This window comes from Corvus hawaiiensis, chromosome 11 (genome assembly GCF_020740725.1).
Source record: "Corvus hawaiiensis isolate bCorHaw1 chromosome 11, bCorHaw1.pri.cur, whole genome shotgun sequence".
Taxonomy (NCBI): Eukaryota; Metazoa; Chordata; class Aves; order Passeriformes; family Corvidae; genus Corvus; species Corvus hawaiiensis.
The window spans coordinates 7,612,754-7,630,787 of NC_063223.1; the positions used below are offsets into that span (position 1 = coordinate 7,612,754).

Here is an 18,034-nt window from a genome sequence, read left to right on the forward strand (position 1 = left end):
CGGTAACCACTGGTAATTATATTCAATATTGTGGCTGTCTTGAGGCTATTCAATCATAGTGTGTGCATTTTTGGGGGTGTCTTTGGCTCATAAAAATTTTAAGGAATTGGTTTGAGGGAACAGGTGTGGTGGTATCTGAATTCTCAAATCTTCAGGTGAAATGTTTTTGTTGTCAGTCTTTAACCTCTGGAGGTTATGTGTGTTTTGAACAAACCATGTCCGCTTTTACTTCTTGCTCTGGCTCTAAAGAGTTAAACATGACAGTTCCTGTGTGTTGCTTATTTTTTTAAACCTGCTTTAATCTGAGTTTGCAGCCTAAAGATTTGCTTAACACAGTTAATGCTCATCTGACTATCACCACTCTTGATCTGAGTTTTCATGAGGATTTCAGACTTGTATCTCTATGGCAGTAAATTCTAGTGTTGTTGCTGTGTCTAATGAGGGTTCACTGCTCCATTCACAACCGAGCTTGTGATTTTTATCACATTCTAAGTCTATGTCTGTGCAGCAAAAGACTTGAGCTGCTGTCTGTACTGGGGGCTAAACTCTGCCCATGGGCACTGAAGGTTGAGTTGGTCTTTACCAGATGCTGAGATAGTGACCTACTCCTGCTCTGCAGTAATCGCCAACCAGTTTGGACACCTGCTGTAGCCTTTTATTACTCTGATGTGTATCAGGATGACAAAAGCCACCACCTGAATCCACTGGACCAAGTGCAGGGTTTAGATAGCCAGTGGTCTTTTGGCTGAATCAGTCTCACTGGTTAAAATGATTGGTCCCTGTGCAAACTCTAATTTAAAAATATCAGTTTCATCCCCTCGCTGGAGCTGCAGTCACTAGTCTGTTTGAACTCATTTACATCTCAAATGTAGAAGACTCAGATTCCATTATCTGAATGACATACATCTACTTAACCTCGTGCTGGTGACCCTGTTCCCACTTGGGATAAATCTAGGAAAACCTTCCATCTTCATCTTCAGCACGTGGCTGTGGGAACACTGGCTGCCCTGGCTCTCAGGGCCCCCCACTTGCTCACTGGAAGTCTCTGCTTGAATTACCCTGGCGATGGCAGGCATTGCAAATTAATCTTCTTACAGTCATTTTCCTCATCTGTTTTTGAAATCTGACCTTGCTGATAAAGCAATCCTGAAACAGAAACCCCCGTCTTCCAACCTCCAGGCTGAAGGATGATCATAAAATCAAAATATTGCCTGAGTGAGTGGGGAGAGTCATGGTCCTGCACTCCAGAGTGACACATATCACTGTCTGGATTTGTGTCAAGTCAAGGCCTGTCCAAACTCCATGACAGCCCAGGGCAGAGCTGGATTACATTACAGCAATGGCCAGTTGGGAAGCCAGATGGCAAATAATGTTATATTATGATGAAAAATACTTCCAGGCTCAGAGAGAATTGTCCAAGACACTGTCACTTGGAGAGCATTAGTCTGTCAAATACAGGCTGAGCTGGGCTTTGGCATCCTTTGCTGCAAATCCTGGCTTGCTACTTAGCTACTGCAGGTCTTCATGGCAGTCTCTTCACTCCCTTGCATCTTTTTTTCTGTGATTTTAGTCCCTTTAAAGGGTGGGTTGTTCTTTTGGTTGGTTGGTTTTTTTTGTTTTTTTCCTGAGCCTTGCTTAGAGTGGCCCCACTCTCCTGCCACTGTTGCTGTGTGGTGATACAGGATAATAACTAGGGCTGGTCTATCCTGTTCTGAGGTTTGCAGCAGCTGGAGAGACACGGTGGCAGCCCTGCTCCTGGGGTGACCTGTTTGTCCCCTTTGCTTGGCCAAGACACCTGCAACGTCTTCGAGAGGTCAGGTTAGGGAGGACTCTCTTACTTACCTGTTCACTTCTTTACAGCTTCTAAGCAAATGTGTTTGAAGCTGAAGGCACTGGCACATCAAATCCCTCTTTCTGAAAGCAAAGACTGAAACTTCATCACCTAGAGAAGCCAGTCCTCCTCCATGCTCTCTTTGGTCTCCTAAAACCCTAAATGAAGTGGTTTGTGGGATCCCTGTTAACACTTGTGGCCATGCCATAGCAGCCAGTAAAGTGACCATAGTGTCTAAAGGCCAGTGTCTAGGAAAAAGCAAATAAACACAGAAGAGCAGCCTCGTAATTACTATTGCTAATTAGCTAATGGCTGTGAGGTGCTTTGAAGATCAAAAGTGAGGAGGTGCTTGGCTATTAAGTCCCAAACACCCCTGTAAGGCCAGCAGCAGCTCTTGCTGTGGGTCAGCAGAGACTCTGCTGCAGCAGCTCATCGAGTTATCTCGATGCTTACCAAGCTTATCTGGGAGCCAGCAATAAATCGAGAGGGCTTTGGAGAGTTAAATCTCCTCGTTTCTTGTAGGCTTAAAAGGCAATGACCCGCATGTAGCTGATTCCACCTTGGGGCAGGGAGATGGTCTTGATGAGCTTTTAAGGCCCCTTCTGGCCCTGTTTTCTCCGATTTTGTGATCCAGGGACAGCTTTGCCGAGCCAGATCTCACCTTTCCTGCTGAGCTGAGGTTCTCTGTGATGGCATTTTCCCATGTCTGGGTTCTCTGCCTGCTGGCGCAGGACAGCGTGGTGCAGGGGTGACCTGATCTCCCGTAATCCTCTCACCACCACAGCTGCCCTCAGAGGCTGCTTGGGAAGATGCAATTTAAGCTTTCAAAAAGCCAGCTCAGATGTGCATGACAAAGACTAACCTGATACAGACCTGGAAGTAACAAAGTGCCTGAAAATGGCACCTATGTGAAGAGCTTCTGGGCTTCAATCTTGCCTCTTTTCTTAAGCATCAACATGAAAGAGATCTGAAGGAAGGATGAACTTCAAGCTGTTTTTTTTCTCTTAACTTGTGATGCGCCCCTCCTCTCCTTCTAATAAAATATGTCTGGGAATTCTTTGGAGGCTACTCTGCATAGCTGTTGCCACACCTGTTGGAAAGGGGAAATTCCTCTTGGTCTGCCTGTCAGAGAAGCCTGCGGGAGTGCTGTTGCCAGAATGTTTTATTGACAAAGCTGGCAAAAAAACTTCCTTTCCATGAAAATTGAATTATTTGTTTGTTCACTTTTGAATTTAGGCTCTGTGGGCCAGACCTGCAGCTGTGGTAAATTAGCTCAGCTCCAGATGTGCCCTAATATATTTCTAGATGTCATTTCCCTGTATCTGTATGTAATTCTGTAGATCTTCCTGCTGCCCTGGTTTTGGCATTATTTCAGCTTTCGGTCTGCTTTGTCTCCTCATTCAGCCAACACATCCTGGGGACTAAGGATGTATTGGAATCTCAGTGACAGGAGGCAGGCATCATGTCCACTATCTCCATTTGCAGAAGGTCAATAAGAAAAATTTGTGTTCCTGGGCTGCTTCATAGGCTCAGTTTTGTGCTTTACCCACTGTTTGCAGGATGCAGGAGAAGTAAAGGCTGCAACTGTCAGTACATCGCCTTTACTCTTCCAGTGTCTCTGCTGGTCCCAGAGTAGAAACAAGGCCAGGGGTTTTCCTGGTTGAAAGTTTGCACTTAAGCTTGTAAGCAGGGGGAAAAAAACGGGATCCTTGTGTAGTTTTGATGCTTTGGCACCTGTGGAGTTTCTGAGTACCCAGTGGTGGTAGGACAGGGCAGCTTTTGGAGTGGGCTCAAGGCACAGGAGATTTCCAGCATGGGGTCTGTGCAGTTTTTCTGAACAGTTCTTCCAAGTCCACAGGAGTTCTAGAGCACTGTAGGATGCAGACTGAGCAGGACAAAGGACTCAGTTATGCTGTCTTTGTGATTAATCAGTATGACTGCTTTAGCATCAGAGAGCTGTGTACCACCATCACAACAAAGAGTGAACGGTCCTAAAATTATAAGCAATAAAACTCTTTACCAAGAGATGATGTAGTTTCTTGGTCTTCTCTTGGCTGGGACACGGCTATCCCAGTGGATAGATGCACCCAAGCTCAGCTTCTGTGCTTTGGAGAGCACTGAGATGGGAAATACCTTTTCTTCTAGATTGAGTCAGGGGTTTAGATCTTGTCAAATACTGATACTTGTTGAGCTGATATGTGCTCCTGGGTGCCATCCAACCATGTATCTGCCATGCCCCATCCCTGCAAGAGTTGAATGTCAGGTTAGACAGAGCTTGGAGTAACCTGGTCTGGTGGAAGCTGTCCCTGCCCAGGGCAGGGGGCTTGGAACCAGATGGTTGTTATGGTCCCAAACCCAACCACTCTATGATTCCAACCCAAACCAGTCTCTGATTCTGTGACCTGTGAATCTTGCCCCGAGAAGGGTGTGTGCTTCGAGCCATTAAAAACCCTTCGTTGCTGCATGGCAAGGGCTGGCAGCGTGCGGGACCGTGTCCTGGTGAGCCCGGGTGCAGTCACACGGAGCAGCATCCCGTGAAATGCAGTAACAGCGAGATTTGTAAAGAAAGCAGGCGGAGGGCAGGGCTCGGGGTGGGAGGACGGGCTGTGCGGCCGGGCTGTGTGGCGGTGGGCGCGGTGGCAGCGGGGGGACACGGGGCGGGGAGCGCCGGTCTGGCAGCGAGAGCCGGCGCCGCCTCCCCGCTGCCCCCTCCCCGCCTTCCCCGCGGCCGGGCCGGGCGCGCCCGCTCACGCTCTGCTCTCTCCGGCACAGGGGCAGATCGAAGTGGACAGCGAGACCGTCTTCAAGTTGGCCGCCCTGGTGCTCCAGGTGAGTGTCTCTTCCCGGCTCGGTTTGGCTCAGCACATTCCCCTTCCTGGGGTTTTTCTCCCCACTCCGTACGGACAAGCCCCCGCAGGGTTGTTGATGGTTTCCGCGGCTGGGGAGTGGAGGGGAAGCTGGAACATATAGGAGTTACTTTCCTCATAGGCGAGTAAGACAAATATTTATTTGAGGAGTTTTAAATTGAAAGAATAAAACCTCATCAAGGGAAGTCATTTATCTGGGCAGGTTTCCATTCAATTTATCACTTACCCTAATTTAAATACATTCCAGAGATATGGGAAGAAAAGTGTAAATATTGCAGCTAAATCAGCTATATTATGCCTGTGAATCTTCTTTTCAGAGCATATGGTTTTGATACCTCTGTTATGTTGAAATATACAGTGTCAGTTTTTCCCTCTCATTAATCTAGTTTTGTTGTACTGAGACTTAAACTCCAGTTATTTGCCACTTTCTATGAAATAAAATTGTGCCTTTAAAACATTGGGGGTTTTCCCCTGTTGCACTGTCAATGACAAGGTGCCCCAGCAAAGCTGCAGCAGCTTGATCTGCCTGAACCGTTGTTTTCATCTCGAGTGAGCACAATTCCTCCCAACTGCTGACTGTACAGCCAACTTTTGCCTGGATGAGAGAGGAAGGAGAATTGTATTTCACTTCTTGTGCAGTAAAAACGACATTTGATTTGTGATGTGAAATTCATCCCCATTTTGGAAGCAGTTGTATTTATGCTGTAGGTGGATTATCTACAGCTGGGAGCATGAGGGGCCAAGTTCAGCTCTCGAGCACATGCAGGCAGGCTCCGTGTTTTGCAGGGAGTGTGGCGGGGGTCAGGATCTGCCCGCAGAGCTGTGGGAGTGGGGAAGTGAACAATGCTGGGAAAATCGAGGGCTTCTGAAGAGATCATGTTTTAATTCTGTCACTGTTTTTCAATTGTAGGAAGCCAAAGGGGACTATTCCAGGTAATAACATTTTCCTTTCTAATACTGGTGTGCTTGATGGATGTGTTTTTCTGTGTTGGCATTGTATTGCAAACAATCACAAATGGGGGTAAAGTCCAGCTTCGAGCAGTGCCCAAAGAGAGTGAAATGTGCTGCTGGGCTGGATAAAATCTGAGTCTGCAGGGTGAGTAATGCCTTTTGTGAGCAAACTCTGAGTCAAAACAGTGTTTCAGGCTACCACGCTTTGCTCCCTTCCCAAATGTGGGTGCCAAAGTGGGAGAAGGGGAAAGCTCCCACACTTCCTGCCAGAAAGCCTGTGCTTTGCCAAACTTTTGCCAAGAAAACTTGCCTGTGCTCCTGCAGAACTGTGTTTGGGTCCATGTGGGTGACCTTGCCCACAGCCGTGCCCGTGCAGTGGCAGCACGGGCAGGGATGTGGGGCTGTCAGCTGCCGCGGGGATCAATGAGCCGTGTTCTCCTGCAGCTGCCCCAGGGCCTCTCCCTCCCCGCACTTGACCCAGCAGTTGTGTTGTGGCTGATGAGGGACCCCCTTGCTCTGCTTGAGCTGTTTAAAGCTGCATCATCAGGTTGGGCTTCCCCTTGAAGGTGCATCTTACCCAGCTCTGATTGTGATAAGGGGCTGTGGGGAGCAGGTGGGGTCACACTCGCTCCTGCTGGAGCCAGGGGGAAAGACCTTCCATTCGAAAGAGCTCACCAAGCAAATAGAAGTTCAGAAGATTGGCTTTGGTCATGTTAATATTTTACTGCTTGCTGAGTTTCCATATGGGAGGAGAGGTGTGTTTTACACTTTAGCTACAACAGCTTTGGAGAGCGCTCAGTACAGACCTGTCTGCCCAAACGCAGAGAGCAAGTCAAGTTTGACTGCCAGAGTGACTCTGCTTTCCGTTCCAGGGCAGTTGTCAAGTCAATGCCAATGCCCTAGACCCCTTCCCTTCAAACACCTGTCCATTCTCTGCTGAAGGACACGCTCTGTGAAGTCCATCAAAGTCTCCTCCTCAGCGTGCTGTCACACCTGCAGGGAGAAAAAGATGTCTTTGACCAGCTGGCTGGGCCGGCTGTGCAGACCATTTCTGTTCCCGTCCATGCTGTAGACCTGCTTTGTGATGCCCAGTATATTGCTTTTACCTGTAGTGTGCTGCGTTTTTCTCTAGGAAGACCCCTTGTCTTGTCTTATCTCACAGGGACACCCTAAGCTTAGCTCAGTTTAGGCACAGATAACCAGAAAATCACTGCTGACTCCACCATAAGTAATTTGTTAAGCTGTAGCAACTGGTGGCACATTTTTCTTGATTCTCAAGATCAGGGGTTAAGGTTAAAAACCACTTTAGTGGTGAAAATGTGGTTTAAACGTAACACTGCCTCCTTATCATTTGCCATAAATAGGTTTGTAAGTATGGCTTCTTGAGGCCAAGAACTGTGTCTGTGGTTGCTTCCCATGGTTCCCTGGACACGTTGCAAGGAGTGGATTGCCCATGATTACCTTCAGAAGTATGTAAAGAAAATTGGAGGGAAGAGCATTCTGCTACAAGAGTGATTTCCAAATGCAGCTATTCTCCTAAGAGTTGCATGGAAACAGCTGCAGCAATTGTTTCCTCTGTTAAACTGAGCATATGTTATGCCCCCGTAGCAAATGAGCATGGCCAGCTGTCCCAGGCCCAGTGAGCACACCAGGAGTGAAGGAATTTCATGTCACAGATCACAAGTGGTCCTTTGGGCCAGTGCTGATAAAGCACTGGCTTAATTACCAGCATATCTTAATGATGATACTGAAGGACTGGCCTCTGCTGCCCAGCTTGCTGTGGTGCACAGACTGTCCTGCAGCAGTACTCCTGTGCAGTGTGATTTGCCTCCCTTTGCAATGCCTTTAGTGTGTTCTCTGCTCGCTGCCATTTGGCCATTCTGCTTTGAATCACCTTCTGGAATGTGGCTCTTACACCACTTCTGCTTCCATGAGAACGTGCAGGTTGATTTTTTTGGTACTGGACTAGTGCTGAATGATCGTGGGTAAATACAGGAATTGCCTGAAGTCCTGGAGATTAGCTCTCTGAAGTGAGGATTGGGCCAGTCCAGGCAATGCTGGGGATCTCTTCCTGCCTGATTTTTCACACACATCCCATAGGCAGCTTTTCCATGGGGACACATCCTGTGGTGGGGTCACTGTGTAGCATTCCCGCTGACGTCAGCTCTGTACCAGGGCCTGAACGTATCAGACTCAAAATTCTACAGGAGCCTCTTTCCCAATCCACTGCTCACATTCTCAGATAACGCCCTGATGGCAGGGAGCAGCAGCCTCCTGAGCAACACCCTCCCCTGCCCCATGCTGAGTGGGTGAGTGCATTCCTTGGAAATCTGTTTCTTTTCAGTGAGCAAACCTGACACGTGGGCGATTGGAGAAAGTGAAAAACTTTTGATTTCTACACCACAGAGGTCACTCTGGAGGGACTTTGCAGTCTGGTAGCACTGGCAGCATGGGAATACCAGGGACTTTGGGGTTTGACCCTTGCAGGTGCTTTGCAGTAGGACCCCAAGGTCATGAGCTGGGCTCTTACAGGACAGGGGTTTCATAGAATCATAAAATGGTTTGGGTTGGAAGGGACCTTAATGATCATTTACTTTGTGCCTTATTATTTGGAGGGAGGCTTTATGTGAGATGAACCACCCAAGTCCCGCTTTGAGAGGACCTGGTTTTGAAGACATCTTTATAAAACTTAAGTACATGCTTCAAAATTGCACCCGCAGTATGTCCTGGTTTGGACAACTCTGGATTCTCAAAGGCAGCCTAGACTGGCTTTGGGACACAGGAGGAATGAGGAACAAAGGTGGCAGCAGACCACGGCCAGTGTAGCTCACCATGTACCCTTTATTTCCTTTTCCTGTTTACCCCACTGGTGATCCCAGCCAAGAAAATTCCCTGCTGTGTGTGATGAAGAGGATGTCACAGGGATGGTCAGTGAGCTGGGATGGTGTCAGGGCTGCCCTGGGCAGAGCAGTTCCTCTGGACAGTCCTGCAGCTGTGCTGTCCCCAGGAAGGCTGGGATGCTGCACATTCCTGCCCTTCTGCCTTCCTGTGCAGTGCTGGGCATACTTTGCTCAAGAGGAAGGATGTAACACTGGCTCGTGTTTGCTTTTCACGACTCATCCATGGCTTCCAGTTGACTGCTCCTCTGTTTAAGCTGAGTTCCCAGCACTTTTCACCCAGCTCCTGCAATAGGAACCCCAAGCAAGCATTAGTCATTGATTGGAGTTTTGAAACTCTGCGTGAGTTAATTGCGTTCCTCCACTCTCGTATTTGCAAATGAAACAGAAAAATCTGCAAGCCTGGTTTTACGACATCTTGGTTTTTAATCTCTATGCAAAGGTTTTAGAAAGAGGATATGATTCAAATTGCATCTTCTGGCATGGCTCAGTTTTGGGGGAAAAACGTACATATTCTGTTTATTTTAGGAATTTTATTTAAATTTTAAAGAAACTTAATGTTTTGGCAGTCTGTTAATTATTCATCTTGTAAATATGCAACATATAAAGTCTGGCTTCCTTGGGAAATAAATGATTTAGCTGTATTTAGTTTACAGATTAAGCATTTGCCCTCGAAAATGCTGTACAATACTATATACTTTGTAACTTAATGAGAGAGACAGTTTGTAACTGAGAAGTCCTAAATGCTGTCCTAGCATTGGAAAAAGGTTTATTAAAATCAGATTAGCTACAGGGACTATATAAGGAAAGTGACTTGGGGAAAAAAAAAAAAAAGAAGTTTATTTTCTGACTGATAATCTTGGACCGTATTTTCCCCAGTACCATTTCCAGGACTGAAACCCAGCCGTGCTCCCTGGAAGTTAATTAAATTGCTGGAGGAGGGCTTCTATTTTCTTTAAATAGCTGACGCATTCGTTTTTGATTCTGGCCTGTGGGCTGCAAAGATAACTCCCGACTGGTATAACATAACACAGACAAAATAATGAATTCCTGATAGCTGACATGTGCAAGGCACCGGGGTTTATCGTTATGGGGATGATAAAGGCAGTTTGTAAAAGGAAAAGGTTTGGGTGAGAGATAGCCCTGCAACTGAGGCTATGGAGTAATTGGTTCAGAGACTCCTGAACTTTAAAACTCTACTGAGAAAAAAAAGTGGAAGTTCTTGTTCTAGGTGCAGAAAGTAGTATTAACAATTTGCTCCTAATTAAAAGTGAGTGCTCAGTGTGAGATTTTTGGGTAGTGTTTTGTTGGGAAGCTGAATGTTTTGCCAGGCAAACTGGAAGATCTCTTGGTAGAAAAGAATGTGGGAAAGATAACGTGGGCAGTGCTAGAAAATAGCTGTTGGAAAGAAGTTAATAATTGTCTGATAGCAAAGCACCTGCTCACTCTACTGCTAACCTCAAAATGAAGGTACCCTGAGGAACAGGACACACCTGAGGTCTGTTGGAGGTGGCTTGTCCAGCCTGATTTTGGGAATCTTGTCAGGTTCACGTGACCAAAACTCCAGTTGTGGCCATGTCCAGGACTGGGGTTGGAGCAGGAAGACAAGTTCAGGGATGAGTTACAAGGGGACATCTCATCTGGCAGCCAAAGACTGGAGCCCAGTCTGGATCCTCTTTCAGCCCCAAGTATTCCCTCACACCTCTATCAGTGAGTGATACAAAAGAGCTGGTGGGTCACCAGAGGATTCACTCTCAGAACATCCATCTGGTGCCTGTCATACCAGCACCGTAGTTCGGTTTCTGATGTTCTTTTCCATGCAATGCACTTTTGAAACGCCCATGCACTGATATCCTCAGCCTTTTTCCAGGCTGCCCCCAGCTCCCCGTGGGCTGAGTCTGCCTGGCTGTAAATCAGTGCTCAGCACTGGCGCTGCCTTGTGCCCCTTGTGCTCCTCGGCCCTTGTTTGCCAAGTGACTCATTGTGTGTTTTGCCTTTCAGCTGTGACTCCCAGCACTTTTTCTTTAAATACCTGGCGAGGCACTGGCTCTGAACCATTAACTCTGTCTCGGTCAAACCCAGCTGTGTGCTTTCCTCAGCTGCCTTTTTTTCAATAAACAGCTAATTTAGGACAAGATGAGCAAAAGTCTACTTACTCAGAGCCTGTTAGTTGAGGGGGTTGATTATTTATTTCACTTGGTGTGGGAACATCTGATGAACCAAGGTAGTAAATAAGCAAGTTTAGGGAAAGTCTCATGTTTCATATCTATTTCATACAATGATGATGATTCCCCTACTGACAGGTATCAGATACCCACTTTCCCAAGAGCTTAACTGAATTTTGTATCCTTTTCAAAGAAAGCTGGTTGAAGACTACAGTGATTTTTCTCTAGCAGGGTGAAGTTTTTTCTTTCGTTGGTGAGTCCCTGTAGGTTTGCCATGAGGAACAGGGTCTGAGGAAAGGCAGCAAGCAGAAGGGAGCCAGGCAGGGAACTGCTGAGCTCCATCTCCCTCAGCACTGAGGCAGCAGTTGAGAAGAAGACATTGTTTTCTCCTGGTGTTTTATTTTTCATGCAAACCAGGTGCAAATACCAAAAAAAAAGTACTTAAGATGCCATTTTTTGGATAGATTTTTCAGAGCAACAGGGCTTTTTCCACTGGCACTGCTTGTAGATTCATCCAGTTCATGGCAGACCAAAGCACATACAGCCTGCAATGATGTAATTTTAATGGTTTTTTTTACAATTTCCTATTTTAAAGCAGTTCTGTAAGGGCTGTCAAGGAATTAGTATAGAACACTTACTATGTAGCAGATTAACTAGGTGGAAGCACTGTGGGTGGAAATGAGCAAAAAGGATTAGAAGAAGAGGGGGGAAAAAAGGATGTTTGCAGTAATTTAATAACCTGATCTCATGGGATTTACTACTTGTATATAGCAATGTAACTGTTAATATTCACACACAATTATGGCAGTTTGGTAAGGAACAGTAATTTTTAGATTTCATATGCATGATGTTTGTACAGTTTCCAGCAGGGCAGAAAAGGGGTTATTGTGTTTTGTCATCTTTAATTGTCCCTCCACAGTACTTTTCTTTGGTTTTTCTTTTTTTTTTAAAGTACTTTTAACTCAGAGAGCAGAGCTAGAGTGGGTACAACCCAGCCACCTAGAGAGGTCTTTTGTGTGTGCTCTGCATCCAAAACAGATGAGAGACAAGACAAGCACGGTGCCAGGAAATTCATCATCCCCCAAGTTGTCTCCAGTGCAGGGGACGAGCTGTCACAGCTGCCAGGCTTGGAGTAGCATCATGACAGCCATAGGTGTAAAAGGTCTTCCCCCTTGTCCCTAGAAATCCCCTTAAGTACAGGTTCAGTATTAAAACACATGGCCTTTTCCTGTTGTAAAAATCACATTTAATGGGTTTTGCATTATAATGTATTCACCTCCTTTTTGTTGAATATCTGAAAAACTTTTTCAGGTCTATAGGGAGTTTTTCCAGTCTTGCACCCTCATCTGTGAGCAGGAGTTTGGGCTTTGGTCTGATTCCTAACAACATACTCACTCGAGAAAAGCAAAAGTAAATCTTCTGCTTTTGCTTCCCATGGTGGCTGAGATCTGTCATGTGAGGTGTATTTGGTGCTTTGAGGAAATGGAATGACAGCTTTTCAACCTCAGTTTTTTGCTTTTGCAGATTTGTCAGGTCTTTATCATTATTTGGACACTTTATTTTTCTTGTGGTTCCATGTATCTCTGTATCAGCTGGGCTGTGATAACAGGGTTTAAACTTTGCTACTGTACTCAGACATGCTAAAAACCCACAACTAATATGGCTAAGCTGACTTTTGTGTGAACAGGAAGAACGCATGAATGTTAGAAATAACAGTCTGTTGTTGTGAGGAAGGGCTTGGGATCCTTCAAGCGTTGTATCAACTGTGAATATCCATCTTTGCTTGGCAGTAAATCCCCAGGTAAAGCAGAGCCATTCTGCTTTTGTCTGGTCTGTTAGGGGAGCACTGCTAACATGTGCTGTGGGTATGACCAAGCAGGTCTTTAAACATGGATCTGTCATACCAGGTCTGTGGGACAGGATTCACCAGCCATTGTAGGTAGTAGGTCCAAGGACCAAAAGGGTTTGTGTTCAGAATATTCATGTTTCACACCAAGAGCTGTAAAAGAATTTAGGATTTAAATTCCTAAATCCTGAGGATTTAGGGCAGCTCCAGGTCACAGATTTTCTCTAGCCACGAAGAGCTGCTTCCTTGGCACCCTGTCCCTTGTCTGCAGAGTGGAAGTTGTAGCAGTGCCTTGTCTGTCAAGGTGGCTCTGGGAGCAGCTCATGTTCCCGTTTGTCTGCTCACCATGTCCTCACATGGAGAGGTGTGTGCATACAGCTGACTGGAGAAATGTTGCATTTTCCTTGGTGCTCTTGGCCCATCTTCCAAAAGCCAATGTGTGTGGTCACCCAACCCCAGCAGATCAGTAGGTGCTGCTGCTCTGCCCAAGAGTCGGGCAGTGCTCGGGAAGCAGAGAAGTTGGGCTCAGGGAGCAGGGCTGGAGCTGGTCAGGCCTGGCAGTCCGAGGCTCTGGTCCAAGTGTGGGAAATGGTCGTCCAGTCCCAGCCGTGCTTTGTGTTTGGTGCAGGTCCCCCTTGAGCTGTGAAACTAAAGCTGTTGCTGCTGCACAAGGTGGGAAACCACAGCATAGCCACAGCCTAGATGTCCAACAAGCTGGGGTTGAAAAAGCCATCTGCACTGCTTATCAGGGCCCTTTTCACAGATGGGGGTGGAAGGCTCTTAAATGCCCCTTCAAATACCTCTCTGAGCAGGCGGCTGCTATCTGGTGTTCAAGTGGCAGCCTCTGCAGCCCTGCCCCCGGCAAAGCTGCCACTGGCTGCAGGGAAGGTCGGGCTCTGGCGGTCCTGTACCAACGGGAGCCCCTTGTTCATGGCCTCTCCACATCCTGGGTTCCCTTCAATAGATAAATAACTTTCTTGAGTGTGCCAGCGGACCATAAACTGAAAGGTTGGGAAATGATGGGAAACGTCTGGCATTTGCCACAAAAGAGGATTTGTCGGAGAGCACATTTCAAAATCCTGCTGCCAAGATCCTGCTGCTCTGGCATACTCAAAAGCTGCTAAATCCATCGTCTCTCCCTGTACCTCCCCTGCTCTCTCTTCCTTCCCCCCTTTTTTCTCCTGCACTTTTAACCCTGCTCATTTTTTCCCCCTCCACTGCCTCACTGCTTGCTCCTCACACCTGTTTCTCGTGGTACCTCGAAGGGCAGAGCAGCCTCCATGGGAGCATGAGGTTGCCACGCTCTGCCCTTCCATTTATTTTACGACAAACTCAAAGCCTACAGAACAGGCCCCTGTTGCTGAAGCAGCCCAGCTGCAGTGGGATGGTCCATGTTGCTGGTTCTCGTCTGTGAGTGTAAGGAATGGGAGCACCCTGGAGACCTTGGTGATGTTTGCCTGAGTCTGGTCACTTCAGAAAGTCACTTTAGGACCAGGCTGGGGTGTGGGCAGCAGCACAGGATGTTCTTGTACAATTTGGTGCATAGGAATTTGGTGGTCCTTCTAAAGAAATAGGGCTGTTACTGACATCAGCTGAATAATCTGGCCTGAAACCCTTGATTATCAAACTTTAAAGTATCTGCTCTAATTGTGTGCTGTTTCAGAGTATTTCTTTTGCTAGCTCTAAATATCTTGAAGAGAATGAGGTGACAAATGCTGATGGAAATGTTTTGAAGCATCTTCACGATGCAGGGTAATAGCATATCATCCTTTCACTGTGCAGCTCCACATTTCCCTCTATCTCCTACGTAATTCTCAAATTTGCTGGTATTTAGGCGTCCGTGAAATAACTTTCAGGTTAATTTTGAGAGACTGGTTGACATTTTCTAAAGGCAAGGCCACTCTAAATTCTACCTGTGCTATGCCTAAAATTCATTTCAAGAATTAGCTGAACATCAGATAATGACAGTCAGAAGGACCCTGGAGTGACTTATCCAATGATCCTACAGCAATACGAGAGAAAGTATTTGTGTGAGGTCAAGAGGCTCCAAGAATAGAGGAAAATCGCTTTACAAAGCACTTTCCCTAGTGATAAATTTGTACCTTATAACGTGTTATCAACATAATTCGGCAGAGGCAGACACACCTGCCTTTGATTTAGTCAGTTAAGAGTTGTCTGAAGTCCTGTCCTCATCAAGTTGTTAATATTTACAAAGAATCTGTGGGCTGATAAGCTTCTACGCTGTAGTCCAATATATTGCTTTTGCTGCTGGGTGTGTCACTTGCTCTTCATGTTTTGTTAATCTCATTAACCACATCTTACTCCATCTGAGCTCTTACCTGCGTTAGCAATGGGCATAAGCTGGTTTTTGACAGTGGGTGCAGGGAAATGCCAGGGCACCCATTGACAAATGGTCCTAATTAGCACAGTTCTGTAAATCTTTGCCTGGCAGGGAGTGTTGTATCATTCCATTAGAAGCTGTCAAGATGTACTTTCTGGGGGCATAAATGTGTAACTCTGCTTTAATTTTAAGTAACGTGCTCTAGGCAGAGCATGCCACGATAGTCTGGCTTGGTTCCTTCATGGATTTCTGGTGGGGGTTTTAGCAAGATGCCTAAAATTTCACTGTAACATCAGCAGATTGTAGGAAGCTCATGAGATTGGTCCTGTTTTGCTGCTGGAGATAGTTTCAAGTGGGTAGTCATATCGATAGTCTGGTACATGATTAAGTATTTTTATTGGTTATTTTAGAGGCAAACTGCCTTCCCTCTCCATAGACCTGGCACTGACGAGCAGGGTGTGCTGGGGACAGCATCTTGCCCAACGTTTGATCATGTTGGGACAGAGAATTAATTATGGGCAGTACCAGGAGTGCAAGATGAGGTTCAGCATGAGTAGGCTCTGATGCAGATTTTCATTATTTCCATTTGCATTGTCCAGATTGATTCAACTTCTTCTTTGTATCTGCCAGAGAGAAAACTCCTGTTTAGAGGGTGGAATAGGAAGGAAAGGGTCTATCTTGCTGCTTTTGTTTAATTCTTCTCCATAGTGGAAAAATACTTGAGATGAGAGTTTCCTATATTCTCCTCCTGGGGAATAAACAAACCTTTTGCCAAAAACTGTTCGGCCCCATTGACTCTGGGCGGTTTAAGTTTATGTATTGAAATTATGCCAAAAACCACCAGTCCAGAAACCCCCTCTGCAGCAGAGGTCAGATTAAATGCAAGTTGGGCCTCCCTGTCCCAACAGCCACGTCCTCCTCCTGGTGGGAACCCACCATGGACATGCCAGATAGAGCACTGGGTGTTTGGCTGGCAGATAGTGTGGATGGTGGGAGATCTGGAGCCGGGGCTGTCTGCCCTGGGATTGCTGTATCGGCTGGTGATCGTTGTGAAACCAAACAGGAACAGGTCATAATTCAAGCCGCAGCTCCTGCTATCTGGAGTTGTCACCTCTGGGGAACGGCTGGCTCTCAGAGGGCTTGGGAAAGTGATCCTGAAGGTCAAGGGGAGACTTGGTTGCTGCAGATGAAGTGATAATGGACTCTGTGGAAGGAGGGGGAGGACCGTTTGAGGCTTTTATTATCCCTGAAGCCGTGAATCATCCCAAATGCTAATCCTGGGGCGTGCAGTCAGCAGATCCAGGCTGCTGCGTGCCAGCCTGCACTGTCTGAAGGCATCCAGCGTGCAAGGAGCTGTGCCCTGTTTTTCCCAGGTCTTTTACATTTTTCTAGGATTGTTTCATGCTCCATCTTACAATTATGCAGGGGGAAAAAAATCCTCATGTTGTTTCTCAGAGAGTTTCAGGCTTTATAAGTCCATTTTGATGGACTTCTCCCAGTGCATGTGGATGGGATGGTGTGTCTGAACCTCAGGGTGCGAGGTTGGGTCCCTTCAGGAAGACAAGTCCCAGGGGCCAATCTTACCTCATAAAATCAGTGTATTCTCTACTATTGCAAGAAATTGGATGGGTTTGTAGGTTGGCAGAAGAAGAGAGAAGGCCCAGCTCTGCTGTAAGTTGTCACAGCTCCGTGGCCTCTGCCTGCTGACAGTCTGCAGCAGGGCTGTGGTTCTGGGTCAGTGCTGCAGGGATGTGTCCCCTGTCATGGCACAGATGTGGTGACAGCCCTTTGATCACTCTGTGTCCCAGCTCAGAGCCCACAGGCCCTGCTCTGGGGCAGGTTTGCTGGCTAGCCCTCAAAATTTAAATTCAGCGGTAGACATTTTTGTATTGATCAGCTGCTACTCATCACTCAAGCTTAACTAGCACCCTTGTTTTGGCATTGATGAGGATAAAGTTGCCACTCAGATAGATCTGGAGAGGCGAGGGGCCCAAAAACCAAACAGGAAGGCGAGTAGAGCTGTTGGAGGCCACGAGTGTTGCAAGAGGTGGCATTTCAGAGCATGGGAGATGCAGCTGCCAGGATTTGTGGCATTTCTGCAGACTCTTGGCGATGGGGAGGCTCCTGGACCCATAATGATTGGTGAAGGACCATTTGGGACCTCTCCATCCATGTGTAGTGGTGACAGCTGGGGTGTCAGCTGTCCCCTGTGCCCGGCTGCCTCTGCCAGAGCTCAGGCCTGGCCTCCCAGCATCAGGCTCCTTATTGCCTCAGCCCTTACAACCAGGTTTCTAAATAGGGCTTTAATGACCACCCATTAAACCTCTGATTATGAATACTGCGGGGGCCCAGATTCTGCAGTTACAGAAACAGGCCTTTTGTTTGGTAAAAATGAGCTACTTTGCTATTACTTCCTTCCAAAACCTCTCCTACTTCACCGTATTTCCCTGCCAACTCTGCCTGCTAGAGCAGCCATTGCAGTGATGAGTCAGGTTTAAAAATGGGAGGAAATTCGTGTTTTAATAATCAGTTACCCTGTGAGTCTATGATTGAAGTTGGACAGGACCTTAGGAGGTCATCTGGCCAAACCTCCAGCTCCAAGAGGGAGTTCAGGCCCGGTTGCTCAGGGCTTGTTTTTTTAGTTTTGGGGTGGTTTTTTTGTTCTTTGCTCTGGTTTCTGAGGACTTGGGAGAGCATGCTCTGTCTGCATTTCCATGTGGCCCTACAAACCCCTGGTTATCTACCTTCTGTCTGCAAGCTGAGATGTCCTGCAGCCTTTTGATCCCATCAAAATGGGCTTGTAACAGGGTGAATAAAACTCAACTTTGGTGAGCGATGGCTGTAATTGAGCGGTGGAAGGAGAGATCCTGATTTTCTACCCAGCTGTCCCTGTTTGTGGCCCTTGGGTGCTGGCCAGCTTGCAAAGAAAAATGGATATTCCTGGCAGAAGAGTGCAGCAACCAGCGCTCCTCGGCGTTAATTGACCCCTTCTTGGCAGCTTCATCAAAGACATTGAAGAATAAATAGGCTGTTGATTGAACTGTTTGCTCGTCCCCAGAGGTGGTCCCCCTCACTCTGGGCTGAGGCTCATTGTCAGGGCTGGGGAAGGGCCTTGCAGGGTGATTAGCCCTTGCTC

The 18,034-nt window shown here is 46.9% G+C and overlaps 1 protein-coding gene across 3 annotated transcripts in view; it reads left to right on the forward strand.

Annotated features, from left to right (window-relative positions):
- Positions 1-18,034, forward strand: part of FRMD4B (FERM domain containing 4B) — a 125,973-nt gene that overhangs the window by 79,634 nt on the left and 28,305 nt on the right. For all 3 annotated transcript variants that reach the window (XM_048315757.1, XM_048315756.1, XM_048315755.1), the window contains exons 6-7: positions 4,604-4,660; positions 5,609-5,631. In XM_048315757.1, the coding sequence (XP_048171714.1) occupies positions 4,604-4,660; positions 5,609-5,631 (80 nt within the window). The remainder of the gene's footprint in view (positions 1-4,603; positions 4,661-5,608; positions 5,632-18,034) is intronic.